Genomic DNA, 26,366 nt, shown 5'->3' on the forward strand with positions numbered 1-26,366 from the left:
CAGATACCAGGATAGAATAAGATAAGCAAGAGGTATATTGCTGCCAACACCTAGGAGAGATAAAGGGAAAGGGAAGAATTGTAGCAGGTAAGAGTAAGTCTTGGCCAGGATGCTAGGGCATTCCTGAGCAAAGATGACCTGCCAAAGGGCCCTTCTTTGACCATAATAGTCTGACTCTAGAGTATTCTAACATGTAGGGTCATTGGTTTGGAGCAGCTCAGGGAATGTGGTCTTGGCATGGTATCAGTATGGATGTTATAGAAGGTCTGACAGTTTGATAGCTGAAACTGTGACCAGTTTGATAGCTGGAGCGGTTAGTGACTCTAGCTAGGATGCTTGATCTTTGTTGTTGTTGGTGGTGGTTGTGGAGTTTGAACTCACGGCCTGTATACTGTCCCTGAGCCTCTTTGTGCTAGCACTCTGCCACTTGAGCCACAGCACCACTTCTAGTTTTTGAGTAGTTAGAGATAAGTCTCCTAGGGACTTTCCTGCCCAGGCTGGCTTCAAACTGTGATCCTCTTGAGTAGTTAGAATTACAGGCGTAAGACACCAATGCCCACCTTGCTTAAATTTTTGAAGCTGATGGCCTCTTTATCTGTAAAATGAGAATAATGTCTATTTTTTTGTGGAATTCTAAGATATCATAAATGAGGATTCATGTGAGAGGCATGTCACAGGTATTTGACATATTTTAATTCTTTCTTTTATAGTGTCATTAGCTAATTCTCCTGGTTAAGTAGTTTTTGCAACTCTCTCTCTCTCTCTCTCTCCTCCCTCCCTCCCTCCCTTCCTCTCTCTCTCTCTTCCTCCCCCTCCCCTGGATTATTTAGTAGTCAAACAAAGGATATTTTATTCCTTTGCTGAATTCTTTTTGTCCTCAGTGTTCTCTTCTGTCTCTTACCCAGTCTCTCTCCCAGCCCCAGGGTCATGATCCACCGACCGACTGACCGAACGACCTTCCTTCCTTCCTTCCTTCCTTCCTTCCTTCCTTCCTTCCTTCCTTCCTTCCTTCTTCCCTCCCTCCCTTCTTCCTCCCCCCTCTCTCTCTCCTCTCTCTCTCTCTCTCTCTCTCTCTCTCTTTTTTTTTTTTTTTGCCAGTCCTGGGCTTGAGCTCAGGGCCTGAGCACTGTCCTTGGACTTTCTCAAGGCTAGAGCTCTACCACTTGAGCCTCAGCACCACTTCCGGCTTTTTGCTATGTATGTGGTACCAAGGAATTGAACCCGGGTCTGCGTGCATGCTAGGCAAGCACTCTACCACTAGGCCAAACTCCTGGCCTCTCTCTCTCTCTCTCTTTCTTTCTTTCTTTCTTTCTTTCTTTCTTTCTTTCTTTCTTTCTTTCTCTCTTTCTCTGTCTCCCTTTTTCTCCCCCTCCCCCCGCATACACACACACTTTTAGGGATGGGAAGAATTGGATAATTATGTTGTGATTATCATGGAATTTAAGTTGCTCAGGAACACTGTAGTTTGATTGTTAATAAGCACTTGGTTTGTTCTTTGCATGTGAATTACTGTGAACAAGACCTCCTGGAAGGTATATCCCAAATAGAAAAATCTAGTCACTAGTCCTAACTGTGCTGTGAGGTTTGTTTTATTTTCTGCCAGGGATTCTGACTTTCCTTTGTACCCTCTGCTCATAGAACTGCTCCTCAAGGCCTCACCACCATTGGATATTTGGATATTTCTGTCATCAGTTCCCTTTTTTCTTCTGGGTATTGTTGAAGACCTGATACTTATACTAAACACACTTTGTTCCCAGGCAATAGAAGGAAAATTTTACTTAGAATCAGACAAGGTAGCTTCCCAAGTAACAATGGTGAAAACTCCTGAGTTACAGTTTTTTCATTGTTTTTTTCCTACTGCACACGGATGAACAGTTTGTCCTGGATGTGACCAGGATTTTCTGGGTCAGGCAGGGGTGGATGGGCAGGAGAGGCTGCTATACAGCCAAGGAACGGATAGGGGGAAGAACCCAAGGGAAAGAAAACCAATAAAAGGTATGTGCCCTTAGGTGAGATATTTCAGCTCTCTGAGCCTTCATGTATAAGTTGGGGCAACAGCAACACTTAACTTCTGTGAAGGTTTTTGAGAGATGGCTGGGAAGTAGCTCGGTGGTAGGGCCTTTGCCTGACATGAAGGAGCCCCTGGGTTCAGTCACAAGCAAGGTGGGGTAGGTGGGGACTAGGGGGATAAACTACTCCTATGAAGGAGGAAGAGGAGAGAGAACAGGAAAACCAAACCATTGGAAGGCAGTACAGAGGAAAGACGCTCAATACAGATGATTTTTTTTTTTAAAGTTGTCATCAAGTTTTCCATTGATATCAACATCTTGCGACCTTTTCTGCATGAAAAGGTTCAGGGCAGCATCACCTTCACAGTCCTGAGGAAGATGGCCTGACAGTACTGCTCAGTGATGAGGACCGGCGAGATTGAGGCTTTTTAACAGTTTTGTTGAGATCTTCACTCATCACTACAAGAATGCAAGTCTGTCTTTTAGTATGTCCACAGCGGTGTACAATCATTTCCATAATCAATTTTAGGACATTTTCACTGTTACACACCCAAAACCGAATGCCATTGGCATTTACCATTAGCAGTCACACTCTGCTTCTGTCCAGGCATCCTTCTGAGATAGGTATAGGCAGGTAATAATTCATTTTCCATCTTCAGTTTTGCTATTCCACACATGTCATGTAAATGAAATCATAAAATCTGCTTCACTTAGCATACTGTTCTCAGGGCTCATCCACACAATAACATGTTCCAGTGCTTTTTGATCGAAAAATAATATTCCATTCTGTGGATATATACCACGTTTGACTTATCAGTTTGCCAGCAGAGAAACCTTTGGATGATTTCTCCTTGTTAGCTACTGTGAATATTGTACAAGTTTTTATGGGAACATGTTTTTAATATTCTTGTATATATTCCTAGTAGTAGAATTTCTGGGTCATATTGTAACTCTGACTTTTGAGGAATTTACAGATGTTTCTCTTCCCATTTTATATTCCTACCAACAATATATGAAAATTCCAGTTTCTTACCTCCTTACCCAATGCACTATTATAATAGTGTGAAGTGATACCTCATGCTTTTCATTTGCTTTTCTGTAGTGGCTGATGATATTGGTCATCTTTTCATGTGCTTGTTTGCCATTTGTATTTTCCTTAGAAAAATGTCTGTTCAAATTCTTTGCCTTTGTGTGTGTGTGGGGGGGGGGACTTGAACTCTGGGCTTTGGTGCTATCCCTGAGCTCTTTGACTCAAGGCTGTCACTCTGCCACTTGAGCCACAGTGTCACTTCTGGTTTTCTGGTGGTTAATTGGAGATAAGAGTCTCACAGATTTTTCATGCCCAGGCTGGCTTGAACCAAAATCCTCAAATCTCAGCCTCCTGAGTAGCTAGGATTACAGATATGAGCTACCAGCACCCGGCTATAAAGAATCTCCAATGTGTTTTTGTTTTTGTTCTTTTGTTTTTTATTTTTTTCAGTGGTGGGTTTGAACTCTGGGCCTAGGCGCTGTCCCTGAGCTCTTCAGTTCAAGGCTAGTTTTCTACCACTTGAGCCACAATATCACTTCTTTTGTCCATTTTTTGGTTGGTTATTTTCTCCTTTTATTGTTGAGTTGTTAATATACTCTATATAATTATGGCCACCAGTCTCATAAATACATAATTTTCATCACTCTCTGTCTGTCTCTCTCACTCTCCTTTTGGTTCTGGGGTTTGATCTGAGGGCCTGGACGCTGTCTCTCAGCTTTTTTTGCTCAAGGCTAGCACCCTACCACTTTAGCTTACAGCATCACTTCCTGCTTTATGGTTAGCTGTGGATGAGTCTCATGACTTTCCTTTTTGGCGTGGCTTTGAACTGTGATTCATCTGGCTCAGCCTCCTAAGTAGCTAGGGTTACAGATGTGAGCTACAGGTGTGAGCCACCCGTGCCTGGGTCTCTTTTTTTAATTGCAAGTTTATTATTATTTCTAGAAGTAATCATGTTTAATTTTAGTTTGCATTCTCTTATTTTAAAAATGCATATTTTAACCAGTACACATACACACAAAGTTGTTGGCTTATGATGGTTTGATGTAAGATTTTTTTTCACCTTATGATGATGTGGAGTCAGTAGAAACCGTACTTTGAATTTTGATTTTTTTTTTTTATATTCCCCTTGGCTATCAATGTGTGGTACAATACTTTCTTTTGGTCTTGTTCATGGCGGTGAGTCTCAGCTCTCAGTCAGTCATGTAATCACAATGGGAAAGTATATTAAACAGTGTGCTGAAGTGTTAAACTACATTGTTGGGTTAGGTGTATGATAAAATGAATTTTCAGCTTAGGATATTTCAGTTTACAATGCGTTTAACAGGATATATCATTAAAGAGGAGCACTTATACGTTTTTAGTTAATATACATAGTATTAAATGCTTTTAGTGCCACATAATGCCTTTTTAAAAGAAATTTGTTCTCGACTGGGAGTTTGGCCTAGTGGTAGAGTGCTTGCCTAGCATGCACAAAGACTTGAGTTCGATTCCTTGGTACCACATACATAGAAAAAGCCAGAAGTAGTGCTGTGGCTCAAGTGACAGAGTGCTAGCTTTGAGGAAAAAGCCCAAGGACAGTGCTCAGGCCCTGGGATCAAGCCTCAGGACTGGCAGAAAAGAAAAGAGAAGAAAAGAAATTTGTTCTTAATAATATGATGCATGTGTATTTTCATGGTAATCCCATTATTTTCTTGACTGCTAGAAATAGAATTTTTGAGATGGGTAAAATACAAAGAAGGAAACTGGGGATCAGAACGTTTATTGGTAAAGTCACAGATTATTCAATCTTGAATCCAGAGTCACCGTTCTTGCTCAGCCCCGCTGCTACTCAGGCTGATGGCATGAGCTCCTGGGCCAGCCACTGTGTTACCTTATATATCTTGTTACAAGGTTGGTATAGTAATTTACACATTCCACGAAATATTGGTGATTCTCCTTTCTTACATAGTCCATACAAATATAGTAATCTTGAAAGGAAAAAAAAATCAAAGAATACCTCATGACATGACAGGCTAAATATCTGACTTGGAAGGGGTTGTCCACAAAATTACACTTAAAGAAGTGGTAGCTGCTTTTTTCTTCCTGTTTATCCTTACAGCCTGCTTTCCATGGCTACTTTATAAGGCCATTCATTCTCCAGGTTGAGTTAAGTGTTACATCTTCTCTCACCATCTAGTCACCTAGTCCTGGAGGTTCCATGTAGTTTCAGGATGCCTGGTATTGTCCTGCTTCCCACCTGGATTGTGTTTTTTTTTAGAAGTGCCTCCTATTGCACATCCCAAGAGTATAGGGTGGGGCAACCTGCTGGGTACCAATGTGCTGATTGAAGCACAGAAAGAAGTACAGTTAGAAATCAAGAGTAGAGCCTGGGCAGAGGAGAGAGTTACCATTGATAAATACTTAGGTTAAAGTTGCACACAGATGAGGCTCCTTTTCTCCCTGCCCCTTTGCTTCACGTACAACTTTATAATATCTACTGATTGTTGTTGTAGGGCAGATTGTTTATTCCATTGCCGTCACCTATAGTTATTCCCTCTTTTCCTTTCTCCCCTTGGAGAGAATGTAGGGAAACTGGAGGGCATCAGTGAGATGTATATCTCAGCAGATTTTAATGGATGAGTAGTTCTCTTCTTATTGATACCTCTGGTAAGAATAATTACTAGATGTGTCTAACCAGCAGAAGGCCTAGAACTTAGGAGTCAAGGTATACTGGGTTCAAATTCCAGGTCTGTCAGGAATAGGCAAGAGTTCTTGATCTGAACCTCTGCTTTGTAAATGGTAAAATTCAGGCAGTAATCGTAATGTTTAGGATTTTTGTGAGATTCACTGATTATATTCAGCTAAATGTCCAGTTATTGAAAGGGCTCTACAAGTATTAGTTATTGTTATTATATTATGGAAAGGATCCAGAGAACACCAGGGCCAGATAAAGAGGCAAATATAAACCAGCCTGGGGTGGGGGGAGGGAAATGGGGACCAAGACTTGAGAAAGGGTATCAATGTTTGTGAAGTAATGCACCTTCTATCTGGTGAATATAATGTAACCCTTCTATCAATTACAATAAAAAATATATGAAAAAATATAAACCAACCTGTTATGATACTACTGTTAAGTTCTTTCCGTAGTTCCTTTTCTTCTTTTTTTTATGGCACATTCCTTTTTTATACTGTGTATTTGTTTGCTGTCTTCTAATCTGTCCTTTATTAGAACATGGATGCTTTTAGAAGGGAGAAGAAGAGCTCTGTCAGTTTTATTCATTGGAGTATCTCTGGAATAGGGTATACCATGCAGGAAGTATTTATGGAATAAAGGAATGTGAGTACTCGCTATGCGTGTGTGCCTACTGCTGTTCCTGATGCTGTTCATGTGTTAGCTGACACAATCAGTCTTTTAAATAACCTTTTCAGATCAGAATGTTAATAATCCCTGTTTTATAGAGGAACAAAGTAAATTACAGAAGGAAGTTCTTTTTTGTCACACAGCTCACAAGTGAAAGGACAGGTGGTCTTTTTTTTTCCCAAAACCTGTGTTTAGAATCAGGGCTTGTATTTTTTTTCCATATTTTTTTTTATTGTAATTAATAGAAGGGCTCTTCTGAAAAGGGCTTGTATGTGTTAAGCTCTCTCTCAGTAGTGTGGAAGACTGAACGCAGAGCCTCACAGGTAGTATAGGCAAATGCTCTGCAACTGAGCTACACACCCAGCCCACTATGAAGTCTATTACCTTGTAATTGACAGCTGAAAATAATTTGATAACTTCATATGCAGTTTTTATATGTACTTGTATACGTATTAACTTGTTTAATCTTTATAACAATCTGTCTAAGTGAATAGTATTATATATACTGATAGGGAAATTGAAACAATGGTTATTTTATTTGCCTAGGACCCCATAACTTAGAAATGGTAGATCTGGGCTTTGAACCTGGCAGTTTTTTTTTTTCATATATTTTTATTGTAATTAATAGAAGGGTTACATTATATTCACCAGATAGAGGTGCATTACTTCACAAACTTGATATCCTTTCTCATGTCTTGGTCTCCATTTCCTTCCCCTCACCACTGCCCCTCATCTTGTTTAGATTCAGACTTCCTCCAATGCTTTATTGAATAGACCCAAAGCCACTGTCTAGTTATTCAGCTTGGCATTGAGAATCAGGTCTGTGTTAACTACCAAGCCTAGGCTTGTGGGAATGGGTAAGAGTTGTGTCAACCTCTCCCAGTGCTTGGATCCTGTCCTGGGGGTGATAAGGAAGGAGAAGTGACTCAGTTAAGGTCAGCCCTGGCCTTCTATTTCTTTTTCTATCCTGTGGGGCTGTGTTTTGGGGTGGTTTAGCCACGCTCACAAAATAACCCTGTGAAAGCAGGTGATCAGCTGGGTCCCCAGAGAGAACTAAAATTAACTACTGGGAGGTAAAAGTCTTTCTCAAATGTATGATTTCCTGTACTATATGTCTTTATGAGACATTATTGTATATAAGACAGGCCAGTGGTAGGGAAGCAGATAGGGTACCTGGAAGCAAAGGAAATCTGGCTGGGCTACACAAACCAAAACATTTACTTCAAGGCCAGCAGCCTCGGGGCATTGGGCAGGTACCTCCAGTAAACAGTGAAGCAGGGCTCACTGCTGGTACTGGACCGTGCTCCTGCTTGGGGAGTCTCCCTACAGCAGCTTGTGGAGGTAGTTGGCTGGAGAAAGAGTAACTGTCAGAAATGTGTTTTGATACACCATTCTCTAGAGTGCAGCTTCTTTCTCCCTTAGCTCCTCCCCCCACCCCACCCCCAGCCACTGGAGCAAAAATGATGGCCTCTGGCCCACACTCATACACTTGTTGCTGCTCTCCATTCCCCTGCTGTCCCTCTCTGCTTACCACTCCATGGGCCAGCTGCTTTTAGAAACCCACGCACTCCTGTTGTCTCCAAGACTTGGAGATTCTGTGGGGAAGAATAATAGTGCAGCCACCCTCCATTGAGCTCCTTCAGTGCATACCTTTGACAGTATGCCAGGCCTTTGGTCCTCCTCATTTAATCCTCACATCTGTGGGTTATATCTGTACTCCCCATCCCATACATGAGAAAACAGGAGACACTGAGTAACCTATTCAAAGTTCTGAAGCCAACAAGTTGGCAGAACTGGGATTCCAGCTTGCATCTTGGCTTTACAGCATGTCTGTCCTAAAGGACTTTTTTTTTTTGTTAATTATCAAAAATCTTTCTAAAGTTGGATGCCTCCCTAGAGTGGGTGATTGCTAATTGCCCTGAAGTGAGCAAGGCTTCCTGTGCTGGTGTATAGCTATGTCTGTGTGTCCCATGTGGTTGAAACAATAGGAAATATCACTTTAGTCAGTGGGATTCTCTGTTGTGCTAGTTACAGTGGGGCATGCCCTCTGTGTATTGTTCATAGGAACATGCTCAAGGAACTTTGCAGGAAGGCCCCTGACCAGGATGTTACTTGAAGATCTGTGTGGCAGAATTTGTTTTTGTTTTTTTTTTGGATTTTTTTTTGCCAGTCCTGGGCTTGAGCTCAGGACCTGAGCACTGTCCTTGGACTTACCACTTGAGCCTCAGCACCACTTTTGGCTTTTTTATTTTTTTCTACATATGTGGTACTGAGGAATCGAACCCAGGTCTTCGTGCATGCTAGGTAAGCACTCTACCACTAGGCCAAACTCCCGGCCCAGTGTGGCAGAATTTGTACAGAGTGTGACCCTGCCAGCTCAGGCCAACCCCCACCTCATGCCAGGAGGCTCTCTGGCCCTTGCAGAAAAAGCTGTCACCTTCATCACTGAACCAAGAAGCTGTTGTGGCATGGGTTGTAATTTCCCATCTCCCCACCTGCTTAGGGACTTCTGTGCAATCTCTCCCATGTACTGAGATGGGTTTTATACATTGATGTCCACATAAGTCTGGCAAAAAATTTCCTATTGCCCAAATTCTCTTGTGATGTGCCATGTTCATTGGAACAAGCTACCAAGACCCTTTCCTTCCTCCCTCCCCACCCCCCTCTCTTTCTGTCTTTTCTTAGATGGAGCCAGATTCAAACCAGCAACCTAAGGATACCCATCACAGGTCCACTACTGTCCTCTGTTCAACCAACTTAACTATCGAAGGGCACACATTAGCCCCTTTTCTGGAATGTCCTAAAGTAAAGTCCATCTGATAGCTGTTGTTTCCCATTTTTTAAAATTATAAAGTATATACTAAAAATATAACTACTTTAGTAACATTAAATGACATTGTTGTTCTACCATCTCTAAAATGCCTTTTGTCCTGCTAAACTGAAACTCTGTGTCTATTTGAAAAGTCTTCATTTCATCCTTCCCCGCCATTTTCCTCTTTCCATCAATGGTAACTGCTATTTTTCTTCTTTTAAGGACTTGACAAGGGCCGGGAGTTTGGCCTAGTGGTTAAAGTGCTTACCTAGCATGCATGAAGACCTGGGTTCGATTCCTCGGTCCCACATACATAGAAAAAAGCTGGAAGTGGTGCTTGAGGCTCAAGTGGTAGAGCTCTAGCCTTGAGAAAGTCCAAGGACAGTGTTCAGGCCCTGAGCTCAAGCCCAGGACTGGCCAAAAAAAAAAAAAAAAAAAGAATTTGACAAGTCACAATGTTTGTTTGTTTTAAACTTCTTTCTCCAGATGGGTAACTAAAGCTCAAAGAGTTTAAATAACTGGCTTAAGGTCACTCAGCTTGGAAGTGATAGGCTCAGAGTAGCATGGAGCTGGGCTTTGTAGTCTTGATAGAGCTGTTTCCTTCCCTCAGCCAGCACCTTCCCATCATACTGGTGCTCATTTAGAAAATGTATGGAGTTTATCATATAAATGGCACCTCAACCTTGTTTTGTTTTTATTGTGTTTGGAAGCCTGATTTTTGTGGCTTGTAAAAACTGTAGACCTGCAGAACAAATGCAGGTGGCTGTGCCCTTTCCAGCCTTGCTCTTCCTGTTCTCTTGAACTTCTTCCCCAAATACCCTCTCCTCTCTTCTGAAGCTAGCAGCTCAGCATGCTCTCTAGGCATTTTCCAAATCTCAAAGTAAAAGACTTGTGCTACAGTTCTGTGTGCTTCTTCCAACAGAGAAAAGATCCTAGCAGCTTTGGTGGTCTTTGTAAGTTCTGTAGTAGCCTACAGGTTTCTGTCCACCAGTCTCTGGAAAAGTTGACCAGGCCTGTCCTCTCTCTAGAGTGTCCAGAATCTGGCCATGAGTACTTGCTTGATAAGCTGATGTACATCCAATTATTTTGGAGGTTCAGAACTCAGCATCTCAGTTCAAAGTCCTAGAAACATTTAAACTTGCTTGCTTCTCAACAGGTTAAGATGTGAAGGATTGTGGTTTTAAAACCAGCCTAGTCAGAAAGTCCATGCAATTATTTTCAAAATAACCTGTAAAAAGCCAGGCAAGAGGTGTGGCTCAAGTGACAGTGCTAGCCAAGCCAGCAAGCTGAGTAAATATGAGACCTTGAGTTAAAACCCCAAGTTCAAACCCTAGTATCATACAGAAGGAAGGAAAGAAGGAAGGAGTTTAAATGTGAGTTCACACATAGAACCTATGAATGTGAAATGCAAATGATCAGATCAATCACTGGTCTGGAAAGAAATTAAAATATTTCCATAATATAATAAGTTCCTTTTCTAAAACAGATGTGCCCTTATTGTTTCATGAGGAAGTTATTAAATGTGTTTGATTAAAATACCCACAAATACTGCACACTGCCATCTTTGCTTATACTTTATGTTCCTTCTTTCAGTTTCTCTAGTTAGACCCTGTCAGATGCCTTCTTTGTTATCATTTAAAGATAAGGAAAACTCAGGTTCAGAAAGATAAAGTAGCTCTTGACACCTTTCAGTACGCGATTTCATTTGCCCTTCTTCCTCTCAGTGTGTCCTGTGTCCTATCCAGCATCCTTGATTGTTATAACTATTTGAAGTCTGAGACAAATTTTATTTATTTTATTTTATTTACTTTGGAATTAAGCTCAGGGCCCCTTACTTGCCAAACAGGCAATCTGCCACTTAAGCCTCATACACCTAGCACTTTTTTCTTTTTTTAAATAAAGCTCTTAGCCTTGCTGGGACTATCATGCCCAGCTTATTGGCTGAGATGGATATCTTGCTGACTTTTGTCCTGGCTGTCCTGGAACTGCCATTGTAGACAAGTGCCAGTGTATGTAGCCTATTCTGTTTTTTTGAGATAGGATCTTTCTGTGTAGGAAGTATGGGCCTAGAACTTGGTATTTCCCTACCTTGGCCTTCCCAGTGCTGAGATTATAGACATGTTAAACATCACACCCAGCTAAATAGATTTGTTTTTTGTTTGTTTTTTGGTTTTTTGGCCAGTCCTTGGGCTTGAACTCAGGGCCTGAACACTGTCCTTGGGCTTTTTTCACAAGGCTAACACTCTCCTGCTTGAGTCACAGCACCACTTTGACAATGTCAAAATAATAACTATTCATGGTTGCAGTAAGAAATCAGTATTAGGGCTGAGAGTTTGGCCTAGTGGTAGAGTGCTTGCCTAGCATGCATGAAACCCTGGGTTCGATTCTCCCGTACCACATGCACAGAAAAAGCCAGACATGGTGTTGTGGCTCAAGTGGTAGAGTGCTAACCTTGAAAAAGCTCAAGCACAGTGCCCAGGCCTTGAGTTCAATCCCCAGGACTGGTAAGGAGGGGAAGAATGAGAGAGAGAGAGAGAGAGAGAGAGAGAGAGAGAGAGAGAGAGAGAGAGAGAGAGAGAGAGAGAGAAAGAGAGAGAGAGAAAGAGAGAGAGAGAAGGAAGGGAAGGGAGGAACGAAGGAATACAATAATGTGTTTTATTAATAAATGCAAAATAATGCATTGAAACCAAATTACATATAACGAATTCTCTTTCTTTATGTATCCTTTTAAGACTTTTTGATTCTCAATTTGTGTTTTTAAAAGCATTATTTTTCTTCCATTTAAAATATAAATTAACAGGCATCCAAAATTAGATACAAATGTTCACTAAGCATTTCTATTCAGTGAGATACCTGTTTAAAATTCTATATGAAATAACATTGAAATATTTGATCTTTTTGAGAGAAGTTTAAGAAGTTTCTTACAGTCTGATTCATTTGTTTTCTGCCCCTCCTAGTATTTCAACAGGACTAAGTTTTTTGAATTAGTGGATCGGTTTAATTTTCCTCTTCCTTCCTTATACTGACATATGCTTTGGCAGAACAAAAAAGAGACCTAAATATGTCAGCATAATTTTTGTTCGGTGAATTAAAAACCATAAAAGTAACAAGATCTGATCCAAATCCCTAAACTCCTGACATGGTGGTTTTGTCCTTTTCAGTCCTGAGATTCATATTACTGGCTTTGAAAAGCATTCTGCCTGGAAGCAGAAGTGCATGATTTATTTGAAATAGATTACAAGGAGTAAGCAACATGGAGGAGCAGAAAGAATACAGGCTAGCATGATTTGGATTTGAATTCCAGTGCTGTCACTCAGGCACATGTGTAAGTCACTTAGCAACTCAGAGCCTTGATTTCCTCAGTGGAAAATGAGGGTCTACTTTAAAGAGTTGCGTGAGGGTACCTGAGATAAGATGGTGTAGAGGAGTGTAGTAATAATAGTAATGAGACCAGTTTTGCTTGGAGAATTCTGCTAGTAGTTGGATTTGGAAGAACATACTTATAACAGCTGTCCACTTTGTGTTCAGACCTTTTTCTTCCTCATAGTTTTCTTGTTTTATTTTTGTTATCAGAGAAAATGTCAGGCAAATATTGCTTAATGTCGAGAGGCTGACCGTGGACCCAGAATGCAGGGTTATCCTTACTCAACAAGAACGATGTTGATTTGAGGTCAGAAAACATGCCAGTAATGACCATTTCAGGGCAGAAGAATTATGTGACACCATGACCAGTGACTTTTAAGATAGGACATCCTTGGCTTACCTGAATGTGATTTCTTTTCTGCCTAGTACCAGGGTTTGAACACAGGTCCTTGCTGAGTTCAGACCCTGAGTTCACATGAACCACACCTTCAGGCTGGCTTTTTGTTGTTTATTTTGGAGATGGAGTTTCATAGACTTTTTGCCGGAGCTTGCTTTAAACTGATCCTCCAGATCTCAGCCTCGTGAGTAGCTAGCATGATAGCTGCTGGAGTTTGGCCCAGGTGTAATTTGAATAAGATCCCAAACTTGTTGGGCCTCATTTTATTCACCATTATAATAAGTTTCATAGCCTCTTTATAAATGACTCCTTCATGAGACCTTCCAGGATATAACCTTTCAATCTTTCTCTTATGACCCAGTTTTTAAAAGATTTAAAAAATGAATATACATTTGTTGTACAAGGAGGATTTCACTGTGACATTTCCACACATGAATACAGTGTTTGTGTCAACCTTATCCCCTCTATCACTCTCTTATCCCTTTCTCTCCTCTTCTGAAAATAATTTCTGTTTTCATATATGCATATGAAGTACTTCAACCTTGTCACTCATTATTTTGGTTATCTGTACTCCTGTCTGCAAATGAAATATGATTTCTTTTACCTCGTAAAACTTTTCTTTATACATGCTCTTTCCTCCTGGAAATCTTCTCTGTCCTCCAGTACAGACAACTTAAGTTTGATTCTCTAGGTCTAGAGAGAACAGTTATTTATTTCTTGCTCATGCTGCCTGTTAGATGCTGTTGGTCAGAATTATCCTGGATCCTAAACTGATGGAAACTCTTATCTCCATGTGTACGATGGCCAAGGGAAAGGAAGTGAGGTGACATCTATCACTTCTGCTTACTTCTCCTTGGCCAGTGCAAATGGTAAAGGCTAACTTCAGAAGGAGTGGAGACCCGCATTCTTACTGTGTGTCTCAGAGGACGAGAACAAGAGTATTGGTGAACAGCAGTGAATACTGGTGACCATGACATTTAGACACCATTTCTCTGGGGAAATCTTTCTTCTACGGCACCTTGTCCTTTCCCATTTGCCTACTGTAGCATTTATCAGTGTAGTAAATTTATCTTGTTGTCTCCCTAGCGAAGTAGGTCAAAGGTCTGTCATTTTCATCCTAGTTCATCCAGAGCCCAACTTTGGTTTTGGTAGGAAGTGAGTAGTGCTCAGTGTGTGCAGGATCCAGAAAGGAAGATAGGACAGATGTGCTGAGCTGCCTTGCTAGATTGTCATGAGGATCAGTTAAATATAAAATAATAACTGACTGGTGGTTGTAAGGATCTCTGTCAAAACTGCCAGTCCTGATGCTTTATTGTCTGCCTCAGTTTGCTCATACCAGGGAAAGCTAGTAGTAAAAATAGTTGTTAATGTATAATAGGACAATGAATCTTACGATGCCATTTTCAAACATATATACAATGTACTTCAGTCATACTTGCGCCTCCCCCCTCCCCATTGCTTTCTCTTGTTCCTCATCTCTTTCTTCCTGGATCCCTCCAATACCCCCTTAGCATAGTCCTGTCTTTTTTTTTCTTTGTTTGTTGGCTTGTTTTTAAGTCTATATTCTGCTTATGAAAGAAAACATGACATACTTGTCTTTCTGACTCTAGCTTATGCCATAAAGCAGTATTCCTACTGGCTTTTCTTGGCTAACTCACCAGAAACTGAAGAACATTGGCTAACAAGTAAAGTTATATAGGGTATTGAGCTGATAGACAAAGTGTTATTAAATTCTTGCCTGGAGGGTTAATGTATAGAATGATTTTGTTGGAGGGTTGTAGTTTTGTTGTTTATTTGTTTGTTTCTCTTTTATCAGAGTAACCAGGGAACACAGGGAAGTGCTGGTGAAACTGGCCAAACAGAACACCAACAAGGCCAAAGACTCTTTACGGAGGGTACGCAGCAATGCAATGAATAAGCTGAAGAAATCAAAGGACAAGACCTCAGAGGACACCATTAAACTCATAGAGAAGCAGGTACTGTCACCAGTAGCTGTAGTGTTTATGTATCAGATCCAAGGAATCATTTGTTCAGTTAAATTCGTTTTCTTTGATTGTGTCATTCACATGGTATAAGTCTGTTCTGGATGTAGCCCTGTGCCAGAAGACAAGATGCTAGAGCTTATACAATGCACCAGCCTTTATGCTGAACCCTTTATCCTCATTACTACAAAACTGAGATAAGGATTAGGTTTGTAGTTCTGTACTCAGTGGCAGAATACTTTCATAGTATGCAAAAGGCCCTGAGTTCAATCTCCAATATTGAAACAACAACAAAAATGGTAAGGTGTAGGTAGTAAGACAGGTTCAGTAACTTGCACAAGTCACACTGTTGGTAAGTGGTAGAGATAGGATCCAGACATAGATTTCAGAGCCCTCTTGTTAACACTCTTGTCTCATTTTCCGGCTTTCTGACAAGTGAATGCTTATGATCTCCATGTGCTGAGTGGTGGCACTTGAGTGAGTCCTTGAGGAAGGAGTTCCTGGTGTAAACTATCCAGAGGAGAAGAGGAATGGTAGGACAGCATGTGCATGGTATGGTGGCAGAGAATCACATTACTTACCTAGATCAATGGGCCTGAGCCTTGGATGAGGGGATGAACAGAAAAGGTAGTGACCACATCAGCATCATAGAAGGTCTATTATACTGAACTTGGGAATTTAGCTTTATGTCCGGGGTTCCCATGTTGGCTGTGCATTTAGCACTGTCACCTGCAGCTACAGTAGTGCTCTGTAACAGCAGCTACTCCAAAAGTTGGTGATTTACAGTATCAAAGCATTATTTTGTGTTCACGTTTCTATGGCCACATTTTATTGGAATGTGTATACTTTTGAAAGTTCCCCAGATAATTCTGCAAAAGTTTGGGAAGATAGCTGTTCTAGACAAGGGTCTTAGTAGGCTTCCTGGATTGGGCTCAAGTGTGCATCATTTAGCTCCAGTCTTTGAGAGTTAACGAGTGTCTTGGGGCATCATTCCTTAGCAGCAACAAACACCCACGACCACAAGTTCAGTCACTGAAGAACATCTTAAGCATTGCTCTTGGCAAAGCCCATTGTTCAAAAGCAAGCTGAGTGGGCTAGGCACACTCTCTTTGTAACGGGGAAGTATGTATGTTTGTGGCAGTCTACGGGAATATAAAAACGCAGGCATCTGATGGCCTTTCTCTGAGATGAAGTTGGTGAATCCGGAATGGGGCCCAAGAGTTTTTAAAGCTTCCAAGGAGTTTTTTGTACAGTAACTCTCTTGAAAAATTTCCTTGGTGGGGAGATCACATCTATGTTTATGAAACATGACTATGGAGACCAGGTAGATAACAGTGAGAGAGACAAGACGGGGCAAGGAGACTGTTGAGAAGTCCAACTAGGAAGTAATGATTACCTGAGCCCCAGCCGTACCACAGGAAGTGAGCTAGGGGGTGAGTTTACCAGTACTTGGAGATAGACTTGGTCATGTTTAGTGTCATGTGAAGGGCTGGAGAGGCTCCAAAGCCTGCAGTGAAAATGAGATGTAGGAAGGACAGACAGGAATGTGGACAAGATGGGAAGAACAAAGAGTTGTTTAGGGAGCCTCTGAGAGTCCACAGAGTGACTTACTGCTTTCCTTCTGGACCAGCAGTTAGCACATTAGTTGCAGGAGGGCTAGAACAGTTGCCTGGAAGAAGTTTTAGATGCATTCCAAAGTTTTGCCCCTGTGCTTTCTGATTCTATATACCAGCCTAGCAATGTTTGTTGTTATTGTTGTTTGTTTATTTGCTGGTCCTGGGCTTGAACTCAGGGTCTGGGTGCTGCCCCTGAGCATTTTCAGCTCGGTTAGTGCTCTATCACTTGAGCCACAACTCTAGTCCAGCACGTTGTTAGCTTATTGGAGATGGAGTTCCATGGGGCTTTTCCAACCTGGTTTTAAACTGAGATCCTCTAGGTCTCAGCCTCCTAAGTAGTTAGAAGTATAGGCAGGAGCCACTGGTGCCCAGCTTTGAACTGAGATTGATTGATTGATTGATTGATTGATTTAATTTTTGTGGGTCTTGGGGCTTGAACTCGGCCTGGGCACTGTCCCTGAGCTCTTCAGCTCAAGGCTACCGCCCTGCCCTTTACCCTTGATCCAAACCCCACTTCCTGTTTTCTAGAGGTTAATTGGTCCCTTTGTGCCTAGGCTGTCTTTGAACCTTGATCCTCATACCTCAGCCTCCTGAGTAGCTAGGATTATAGGTGTGAGCTACTGGCACCCAGCTTGAACTGAGAATTTTAATGTGAACCTGAAGTGTTGATAGTATATGAAATACTGCTTTTACCTCCACAACCTCAGGAAATATTATTTTTATATAAAATCATATAATCGTCCAGAAGATAATATGGCAGTATATACCACATTCCATCTATTTTTTATTTAGTAGCTTAAGAATTTATCCAAAAGAATTTGTATTTATATATACAAATTTCTGAAATGTCTGTATATAAATTTGTAAAATTTGAAATGGAAACATTATTATTTTATATCTACTCATTAGAATCTATATAAGATAATTATAAGAATATGTTAGAGACATTAATTTTTTTAGATTTTTATTTATTTTATTTTTTTTGTTTTTTTGTGTTTTTGTGTTTTTTATATTTGTTTTTAATGGAAGAGTGGAATACTGGACTCTAGTCCCAGCTACTGGTAAGGTAAAAGCAGGGGGATTGTGACTTTTGAAGCCAACCCTGGAGAAGTTAGCTAGACTTCTGTTTCAAAAACAAAACGAAACAGAAGATCGGGATATGTAGCTCAGTTGACAGAAGCTTTGCCCTTGCCCTGGTCAAGCACAAGGACTTGGGTTCAGTCACTAGTACCCCAAGAAATTAAACAGAACAAATTATAAAATGATGAGCTATCCAAAAGTACTTTCATTTTACATTTTTATAAAGGAAAGTCATATAAGCAAAAAATGTTTGGCAGTTTACTCATATCAAATATTAAAAGCAGTCATTTAAGGTGATGAGATTAGAAGCAATTTTTGTGATTTTTTCCTTTAATACCATTTTCCAAAATTCTTTTTGGGATCCAATTTTTTTAGAACTTTATGGTAGAATTTCTTTAATCTTCGGTGTATATAGGAATGAAATGAGTTAGTTGTGGGTTCTATCTCAGCCATTGTGTCATAGTCACTCAGCCCCTTTAAACTCCCTGCCTCCCAGCCCTGGTCAGCTCTACTGAAGAAGGGCAAAGGGTCTTCGTGTTCTGGACTCCAACATCTGCCAGCCTGCTGTTTTACCTTTGCTTTAGTTTGCTGTAAATGGGCCTGTTGAATATTAAGGCATTTGGCAGAAGCCCCCAGTAACTCTAGCCAAGATTCTTTCACTGTTGCCTTTCTCTGAGAAACAGAGCTCTTCTGCAGTGAGTGACGCTGGGCACTAGTGAGGCTGAAGGGGAGGAGGGCTCTGGCAGACAGGCAGCAGGCAACAGGCAGGAGGCTGAACTAGGCGAGGCAATGGTCATCCTGCACCAGTCTTAGTATGGATGGTATATACATAGGCTGGCCCCATCACTGTTCCTGGCATGCCTGCCTTTCATGCCTTCCATTTTCCTGTGATGATGATGATGACAATGACGATGACAACAGTGATTCTGGTGACAGTGTTAAGATCTTCAAGAGACCACTTTTGATAATGAAAAGGACACTTGCTTTGGAATTGGTCAGGCCTAGATTTAGATTCCAGCCCTATTACTTCTCAGCCGTGAGGGTCAGAAAATGGCTTCACTTTCTTGAGCCTCTCTTTGCTCATCTGTGAAGTAGAAATAGTACCTGTCCCATAGGATTGATGAGGCCCAAATGACATGGCATACCTGGAAGTGACAAATATGGTTGCTGGTCCTAGGTAATTTTCACCCCATTTGTCCATGCCACTCTTCTCCCTTCCTTGTGATCTTAAAGGGACTGGGGTTGACTCTTAATGACTCTTCACACATCCTGGCTGGAATGAGGAAGGATAGCTCCATAAAGGGATAGGATGTCAAGCTAACCACTGGGGGTGGGGTAGTTTGGACCCAGCATCACCTGCTCTTGAGCAGCATGGTGAATGTCCGGTCTCGGCTTGCTGCTCTGTGAAGAGGATGGTACCTGTTCTACCTGCTTTATAGGGGTTTTGCAAAGTGGTTGAATTTGAATGAAGTAACAGAGGACTTTTTGCACAGCAGGAACAGTTACACAGTAGGCAGGTGGAATCATTTCTGGTGTGATATAGTATCTCATGATGTGAGGGTTGTGTGCAAAAATACATTTTAAAACTGTTAACCCAGTGCCTGGATGTGTAAATACATAGCAGTGTACTTACTGCTTACACTGTACTTACTGCTGTTGAGATATATATATATATATATATATATATATTCCCCCCCCCCTTTGGCCAGTCCTAGGGCTTGAACTCAAGGCCTGAGCACTGTGCTTGGGCTTTCTCAAGGCTAGCGCCCTACCATTTGAGCCATAGCACCACTTCCAGCTTTTCCAGTGTATGTGCTATCAAGGAATCGAACCCTGGTCTCTGTGCATGCTAGACAAGCACTCTACCACTATCCAAACTTTCGACCCTGTTGGTATATTTTAAGAAGTTCAGTAAAGATGAAAAAGATGAACCTTGAGTTAGACTGTTCCCGGGGACACTTTGTACCTACAATATGGTTAAAAGTTAGCAAATCTTTTTATTGATTGATTGATTTGAAAAGAAGTAAAGAGGCAAGCTTCAGTGGCTCACACTAGTAGTTCTTGCTGCTCAGGAGGCTGAGACCTGAAGGATCTTGGTTTAAAGTCAGCTCAGGTAGAAATGTCTATGAGACTCTATTTAATTGACCAGCAAAATGCTGGACTGGATGGTCTTAAATTCAAGGCCTGGTACCAGTGCATACACAAACATGTCAGGAAATCATAGTAAAAACATAGAAATATCGCACAGGAAATAATCTGCTTTAAGTTCTTGTATATTCATGAATTTTCTTAATTCTCACAATTATTTTTTTTTCCAGTCCTAGGCCTTGAACTCAGGGCCTGGGCACTGTCCTTGGGCTTTCTCAAGGCTAGAGCTCTACCACTTGAGCCACAGCACCATTTCTGGCTTTTTTTTCCCCCCTGTGTATGTAGTACTGAGGAATCAGACTCAGGTCTTCATGCAAACTAGGCAAGCACTCTACCACTAGGCTAAACTCCCAGCCTTTCACAATTACTTTTGAATTTGCTAGCCAAGGAAACTGAGCTGCAGAGTGGGAAAATGACTTGTACATTGATTGTCTCCCCGCTTTTATCAAATCATCACCCCGGGTTCTCTTTCTCTTTTCCATCCCCATTTCTGTGTTCACACTATCCTCGGTGCCATGTTTTCAAGGAGTCTTTTAGGCCTGTTCTTGGCTACCCCAAGCTCTTGTCAGCCTACAGATGCTGTGATGCTGCTGGGCACTGCTTCTTCCTGCTCCATACAAGGCAGCTACAGGAGCTACAGGGCCGGAGCATCTGAAGGCTCTATGCTTGGGGCAATGGGGGGGCGGTGGGGGGGGGAGAGGACAAGTTACATTCTGAGCTGGATCATCCTGACTCTCATCTCTTGAGACACAAGAGCTTTGCTTCTCCAGCTGAGAAGTTTGCAGTTGTGGCTCTGGTGAGAGCCTGGCCACCTCCCTACAGGGGGACCCTCACTGCAGTCCTCTTCAGTTCCCAACTCCTGGCCCAGACCTGTGGTTAGCAAATAATGATGTCCAGCAGCCCCATGCTGCTGAGCACCCAGGTCCCGGGCTCCATGCTGCGGCTTCGAACTTCCTGTCTACACTTCTGCCTTCAGTCCTCTTTATGTGTGGTAGGGAGGCTGCAGAACCTAGTATGTCTCTTGAAAGAGACTGGGTATTTATTGCAGAACATTTGAAAACAAGAAAGCACAGAAAACGTTCCTGAGAATTGGATGTATGCTGTGTGCTGGGGCTGACTGTGACCAATGCAGACACGAATAATCAATCACCCATCTTCCTGTCACTAAAAGATACGTTGCTAATAATTGGGAAAGTTTTCCTTCTAGTTCCTCAATTTTTTGTTTATATCTTTTATGGGGCATTTCTTTTAAAGGTATAAGACAGGATTTCGAATTTTGCTATTTAATTGAAGGGTAAAGTGAACATGTCTCCATGAAACATTGAACATGTCTTGAAACATTGAATCATTTTTTGAAATTTTCTTCTTCTGATTACCAATGTAACCTGTGTTTGTTATAAGATAGTCAAGACATTTCAGGAATAAATACTGGAATGTTATACCTTTCCTAGAGGATATATGATCTTAACCACTCTATAACTTCAGATGTTACGAGTTTTCATTATTAAGAATGTCTTTATACACAGGACTTAAGAAACAATGATCAGGTTCTATTCACGTGATAATTTCCCAGTTGAGAGATTCTGGGGTTAAATAGCATGAACATTTGCATCAATTTAAATTTCTATCAGTGACATGCGAGCTTACCCATTTCACTATAGTTTGTTGCCATTGAATATTGTAATTAAAAATTACAGCATTGATGACAGCTGAACTGTTTCTTTTTTTAATTTGCATTTCTTCAATGTCTATTGAATTTTCCATTTTTGTTAACTAGATATACTTAATCATTTTTAAGCCTCCCCTTCCCCCTTAACTCTTAGGATCTTGGATCTTAATATTCTTTTTATCAATTCATCTCAAAGCTTTCTAGAGTATAAGGCATTGTAGAGGCTCATTAAAAGATAGGGCAAACCAAGTGGCAGGAGCTCATGCCTATAATTCTAGCTATATGGGAAGTTAAATAGAGAGGATCTATTGGTTTAAGGCCTGGGCAAAAAAGTTTACGAGACTACACCTATAACTGGGTGCAGTGGCACATGTCCATCATTCTAAGCTAAGTGAGAGGCCAAGAGCCCCATTTCAAGGAGAATTGCAGTTCCAGGTCAGCCTGAGAAGAAAAACGCATGAGACATCATCTCAACAGAAAGCAGCTGGGCATATTGCTACATTCCTGTCATCCCAGGTATAATGAAAAGCCAAAAATTGGAGGACCACAGTGCCAGTACGTGCCTGAGCAGGAAGTAAGAGCCTAGCCTCAAAATACAATACAATTGGGGGGAGAGGGGGAAAAGGGGCTTTGGGTATAGCCCCTCAGTATTTAAATGCTGGCTTGCAGAATCAGTCTACTGTAGATTAAATTTGGGGATTGCAACTTTGAAGTTGTATATACCAAGTAAGTGATATAAGATTTGTGTCTCTTTTTAATCTTCAAAATGAATGATATTAGTATCTTTTTTTTCTTTTCTTGTGCCAGTGCTAGGGCTTGAACTGAGATCCTGGGCACTGTCCCTGATTGGTTTTGCTTAAGGCTAGTGCTCTGCCACTTGGGTTACGCTCACGCTTCACTTCTGGTTTTGTGGTAGTTAATTGAAAATAAGAGTCTCATGGACATTTTTGTCCTAGCTGGCCTCAAATCATCATCTGCAGATCTCAGCCTCCTGAGGAGCTAGGATTACAGGCATGAACCAACCACCAGTGCTCAGCTAATAATAATATCTTGAGGGGTAGTTATTAATGAACAAGAATGTTTATATAAATTTCTTAGTTTAATGCCCGCTGAAGCTCAATGTGTACTATTGTATAATATTCCCAGATGATGTTTTCTTGTTTCTGGAACATGTGTCCCTCTGCCTTTTTGCAGCACCAGTAATCAAGTGACCTTATTTTGTGTTCTTGTAGATCAGCCAAATGGCCGATGACATGGTTGCAGAGTTGGACAGGCATCTGGCTGTGAAGACCAAAGAACTCCTTGGATGAAGGTCCCTCATGGCCCAGCCACACACCGGAGCCAGGGTGGTGGAGGATCCCGTAGACAGCAAGTTGGCATCCCTCCCACTCCTTCCATTCACACAGAAGGTTGTAACTCTGCTGTCGATGGGAGGCCCAGCCTTCCCGTGGGCCTCACCTCCTCTGGTCTGCTGTGAGTCTTCTGGTGTGCAGAAGGAGGATGCCACTGGTGAAGGACCATTCCTCAGGCAGTTGCCTGGTCCCTGAGGTCCCTAGCCTGGGATGATTGGCAGGTTGGCACAAACTGTTCCTCATCTCAGGAGCCTCCTTTTCAGTGAACCAGGCTCTATCTCTGCTTAGACTGATGTGAGCCTGAACCCCCTTTGCTCAAGGCTTGTTTTCATCAAAGTATAAAATCCAAATAAAATTTAAAAATAACAACTGTGAAGAAAAAGACAGAGTTGGTGTAGATGGATAATCTCTTAAAAACTCTGTATATAAAGCAATTATGTTTTCACCTGTGGATCATGTTCACATATGTTCTGCTCTCTTCCTGGACCACTATTTCTCCTCACCATCTGGTCCTGTTCACCTTGGATGCCATGTCTTCTGGGAAGTCTTCTTGGCCCCCTGACATAGGTGGTCAATAGCTTAATGGTACTGTGTTTATTTGAGCATCACAACTAAAGAACACAGAGAGTACCATTTGTAGGTATTCCTATATTTGTCTTATGAGTAAATGGTATGGTAAATGGTAGCTATTCAACAAACGACAGCTACTCTTCTTTTTGTGGTTTTCATGCTGTCATTTTCTGCTCTTGTCCTTGTCCCGGACATTTCCTGGGCATGGTGTGAGATGCTTTCCCCTTTGGCAGCCTTTGGGTGCTGGAATTTTTCCCCCTTCCTCCTCTTTTCTTCCCTCCATCCCTCCCATTTCTAGACATAATTTGTAATCTTCACAGTAACTTGACAGATGAATATTACCTCCATTTACAAATAGGAATACATAGGTGACAATATTAGGTAAGGAATCCACCCACAGTAGCGAAGCTAGAAACCACTGGAGGGTTTTCATTATTCATTGTCCATCTCACTTTACAAAGATGTGAAATTTCTTCTCTGAGGTTAAATAGCTAGTGAGTAGCAACCCTAGGATTCACATAGAGGCCTGATTCTATCATCTGTTCTGCTCACTGATATCTAAGGGAGGAAACAACCTTGTTCCTACTATATTCTCCTGGTCAGCACGGAATTGTTCTGTGTCCAGAGGTGTGAGATTTCCCCACACTGCTCTCCAGTTTCCAGCAGGCATTCAATTCCAATGCTCTCTGCTGAGAGATGGTGTGGTATCCCACAGGTTGAGAATTGAATCCCACAAACTCCTCCCCACTTCAGTCATGAGTCTGGGCCATCCCTGCCCGCTGACTGCCCTGCAAACTGGGTGCCCAACATCCTCCTTTGATGTGCTTGAACAGATCACAGAACTCAGGGCAAGTTTCCTACCCAGCATTAAGGACACAGACGAGGAGGAACATAGGACAAGCTGGAGAGTGGAGGGTCCAGGGAGAGGGAGCACTGTGCTGAGCATCCATAGCCTCTCTCGCCACCTGTGTCTCTCCTAGCACTGCCCAAGTACTCGAAGGAGCCTCTGCCTCCTGCTGCCTAGTAAGAATTTAATGAGTGTCCATTATCTGTCATGTACAGTACAATGTGCTGGGAACACAGATGGGAGAAGTAGACTGTGATGCTTGTCACTGCTATGTAGCACCTTTAGCAGAGAGGTTTGTTTCTGGTCGGCCAGGTGTCTGCCTTCAGAATGGGACCATATTGCTGGCAGCGGGGCCTGGCTGAATTCCTTTGAAGCAGTATCTGGCCTCTCTGCTTGCCCCCCTCCCGATTCTGTCCTGTGCTGGAGGTAATAAGGGCTGCTCTGCGCCCTCTGCCTATACTGTGAAATAGCTAGTGAGAATCCAAGGTCAGGAATTAGGTCAAGGATGAAGGGACAACCTGTCCTCAAACTGCATTCACCAGCCCCATTCAATCATCACAGCATCCACCAGAGCAGTGCATGACAGAGGGAGAGCAATGGAGCCCCTTTGGTGGCCAAGACACAAAGCAGGGGCTTTGCAAACAGGCTTTCTCAAGTGGCCAAAATCCTCCACTCACTGCAAATGTGCTTCTCAAAGATGCAGGGTTTTTTTTAATAAACAGAGGAAATGATAAATTATGTTGTAATTCCACTCCAAAGGCATTTGGTTCTTAACAGCCAAATCCTCTGTAGTCTTTAAATAAACAAAAAACTTATTTGGGGACCAGACGGGGTAGGGGGTGGGGAGAATGAAAGATTTTCTGTACTTGGGTCCCACATGTCAACAATTTCTCTCCTGTGTGTGTGTGTTGGCCAAAGCCGTATATCATGATAAATGAATAAAGGAAAACCTCGAGCTTAGGGCAGTCAGACAGCTCAGCAAATGGCTTTCAGCTGATTGCTCTATTTCAGTTGACATTTATCAAAGGGTTCTCTGTTTCTGTTTTCTCTTTGTCAGGGCTACAGTGGTGGCAGGGATAGGGAAGAGACTACCTGTTTGGATGTGCTGAGTAATAACTATGTGGGGGCAGTTGACCCCCTTTCTCTTCTGGAGTCTCCCCTCAAAAAAAAGAAAAGGCTGGGTATGGAAACGCTCGCACTTGCCTGAAGAATTAAGCACCTCCTGTGTACAGTTCAGTCACTGTCAAAGTCCCACAAAATAACTCAGGCCGAAGAAGTTTGTTGCCTACTTGTGTTTGTTTTTTTTTTCTTTTTGCATGTGTACAGCTCTCTAAAAACAATTAACCATCTATCTGTCTGTCTATTTATTTTTGTGGTGGTCTTGGGGCTGGAACTCAGAGCCTGAGTGCTACTCCTGAGCTTTTGTGTTCAAGGCTAGCATTCCACCACTTGCGCCAGAGTTCTGCTTCTGGTTTTTTGGTGTGTAATTGGAAATAAGAGTCTCATGAACTTCCTTGCGTGAGCTGGCTTAGAACCATGATCCTGAGTGGCTAGGATTGCAAGTATGAGCCACCAATGTCAGGCCAATTAGCTATTTCTAATAAATAAATACAATAAAAGAGCGCAGTCCCTGGCACATCGTACACAGTAAAGAAAAGAAAAAGTAATTATGTTTTCATACCCCACCTGATTGGCAGATGTCAGAACCAAAGTGGAAAAAACAATGATGAGGCAGTGGTGGCACAGACAATACCAGCCAGTGCTGTGCTGTGTGCTTGCTGCTGTTCTCAGAGCTCATCTGTGTCCTGTGCCCACCAGAACGAGGAGTGAGACTGTCCTTGGGAAAAATCATAAAGCCACAGATTCTGGGTTTTTTTGTTTGTTTGCTTGCTTTTGTTTTTGCCAGTCCTGCGTCTTGAACTTAGCCTGGGTACTGTCCTTGGTCTTTTTGCTAGCACTCTGCCACTTGAGCCACAGTGACACTTCGGGCTTTTCTGTGTATGTGGTACTGAGGAATTGAACTCAGGGCTTTGTGTGTGCTAAGCGAGCACTCCACCACTAGGCCAGGCTCCCTGCCCTGTTTGTTCTTAATGTATGCTCACCTTTCATGGTGAATGCTTGAAGAAGAGTATTCCCTATTTCGGGGTACAT

General features: G+C 42.0%; 1 protein-coding gene across 1 annotated transcript in view; it reads left to right on the plus strand.

Annotated features, from left to right (window-relative positions):
* Mrrf (mitochondrial ribosome recycling factor) overlaps window positions 1-23,180 on the plus strand; it is a 53,152-nt gene extending 29,972 nt beyond the window's left edge. The window contains exons 6-7 of the mRNA XM_090330575.1: window positions 14,768-14,927; window positions 22,679-23,180. Of these exons, the coding sequence (XP_090186701.1) occupies window positions 14,768-14,927; window positions 22,679-22,756 (238 nt within the window). The 3' untranslated portion in view covers window positions 22,757-23,180. The remainder of the gene's footprint in view (window positions 1-14,767; window positions 14,928-22,678) is intronic.
* The last annotated feature ends 3,186 nt before the right edge of the window (window positions 23,181-26,366 follow it).

This window comes from Megascapheus bottae, chromosome 3, assembly GCF_031878675.1.
Source record: "Megascapheus bottae isolate mThoBot1 chromosome 3, mThoBot2.hap1, whole genome shotgun sequence".
In the NCBI taxonomy this organism is placed as follows: Eukaryota; Metazoa; Chordata; class Mammalia; order Rodentia; family Geomyidae; genus Megascapheus; species Megascapheus bottae.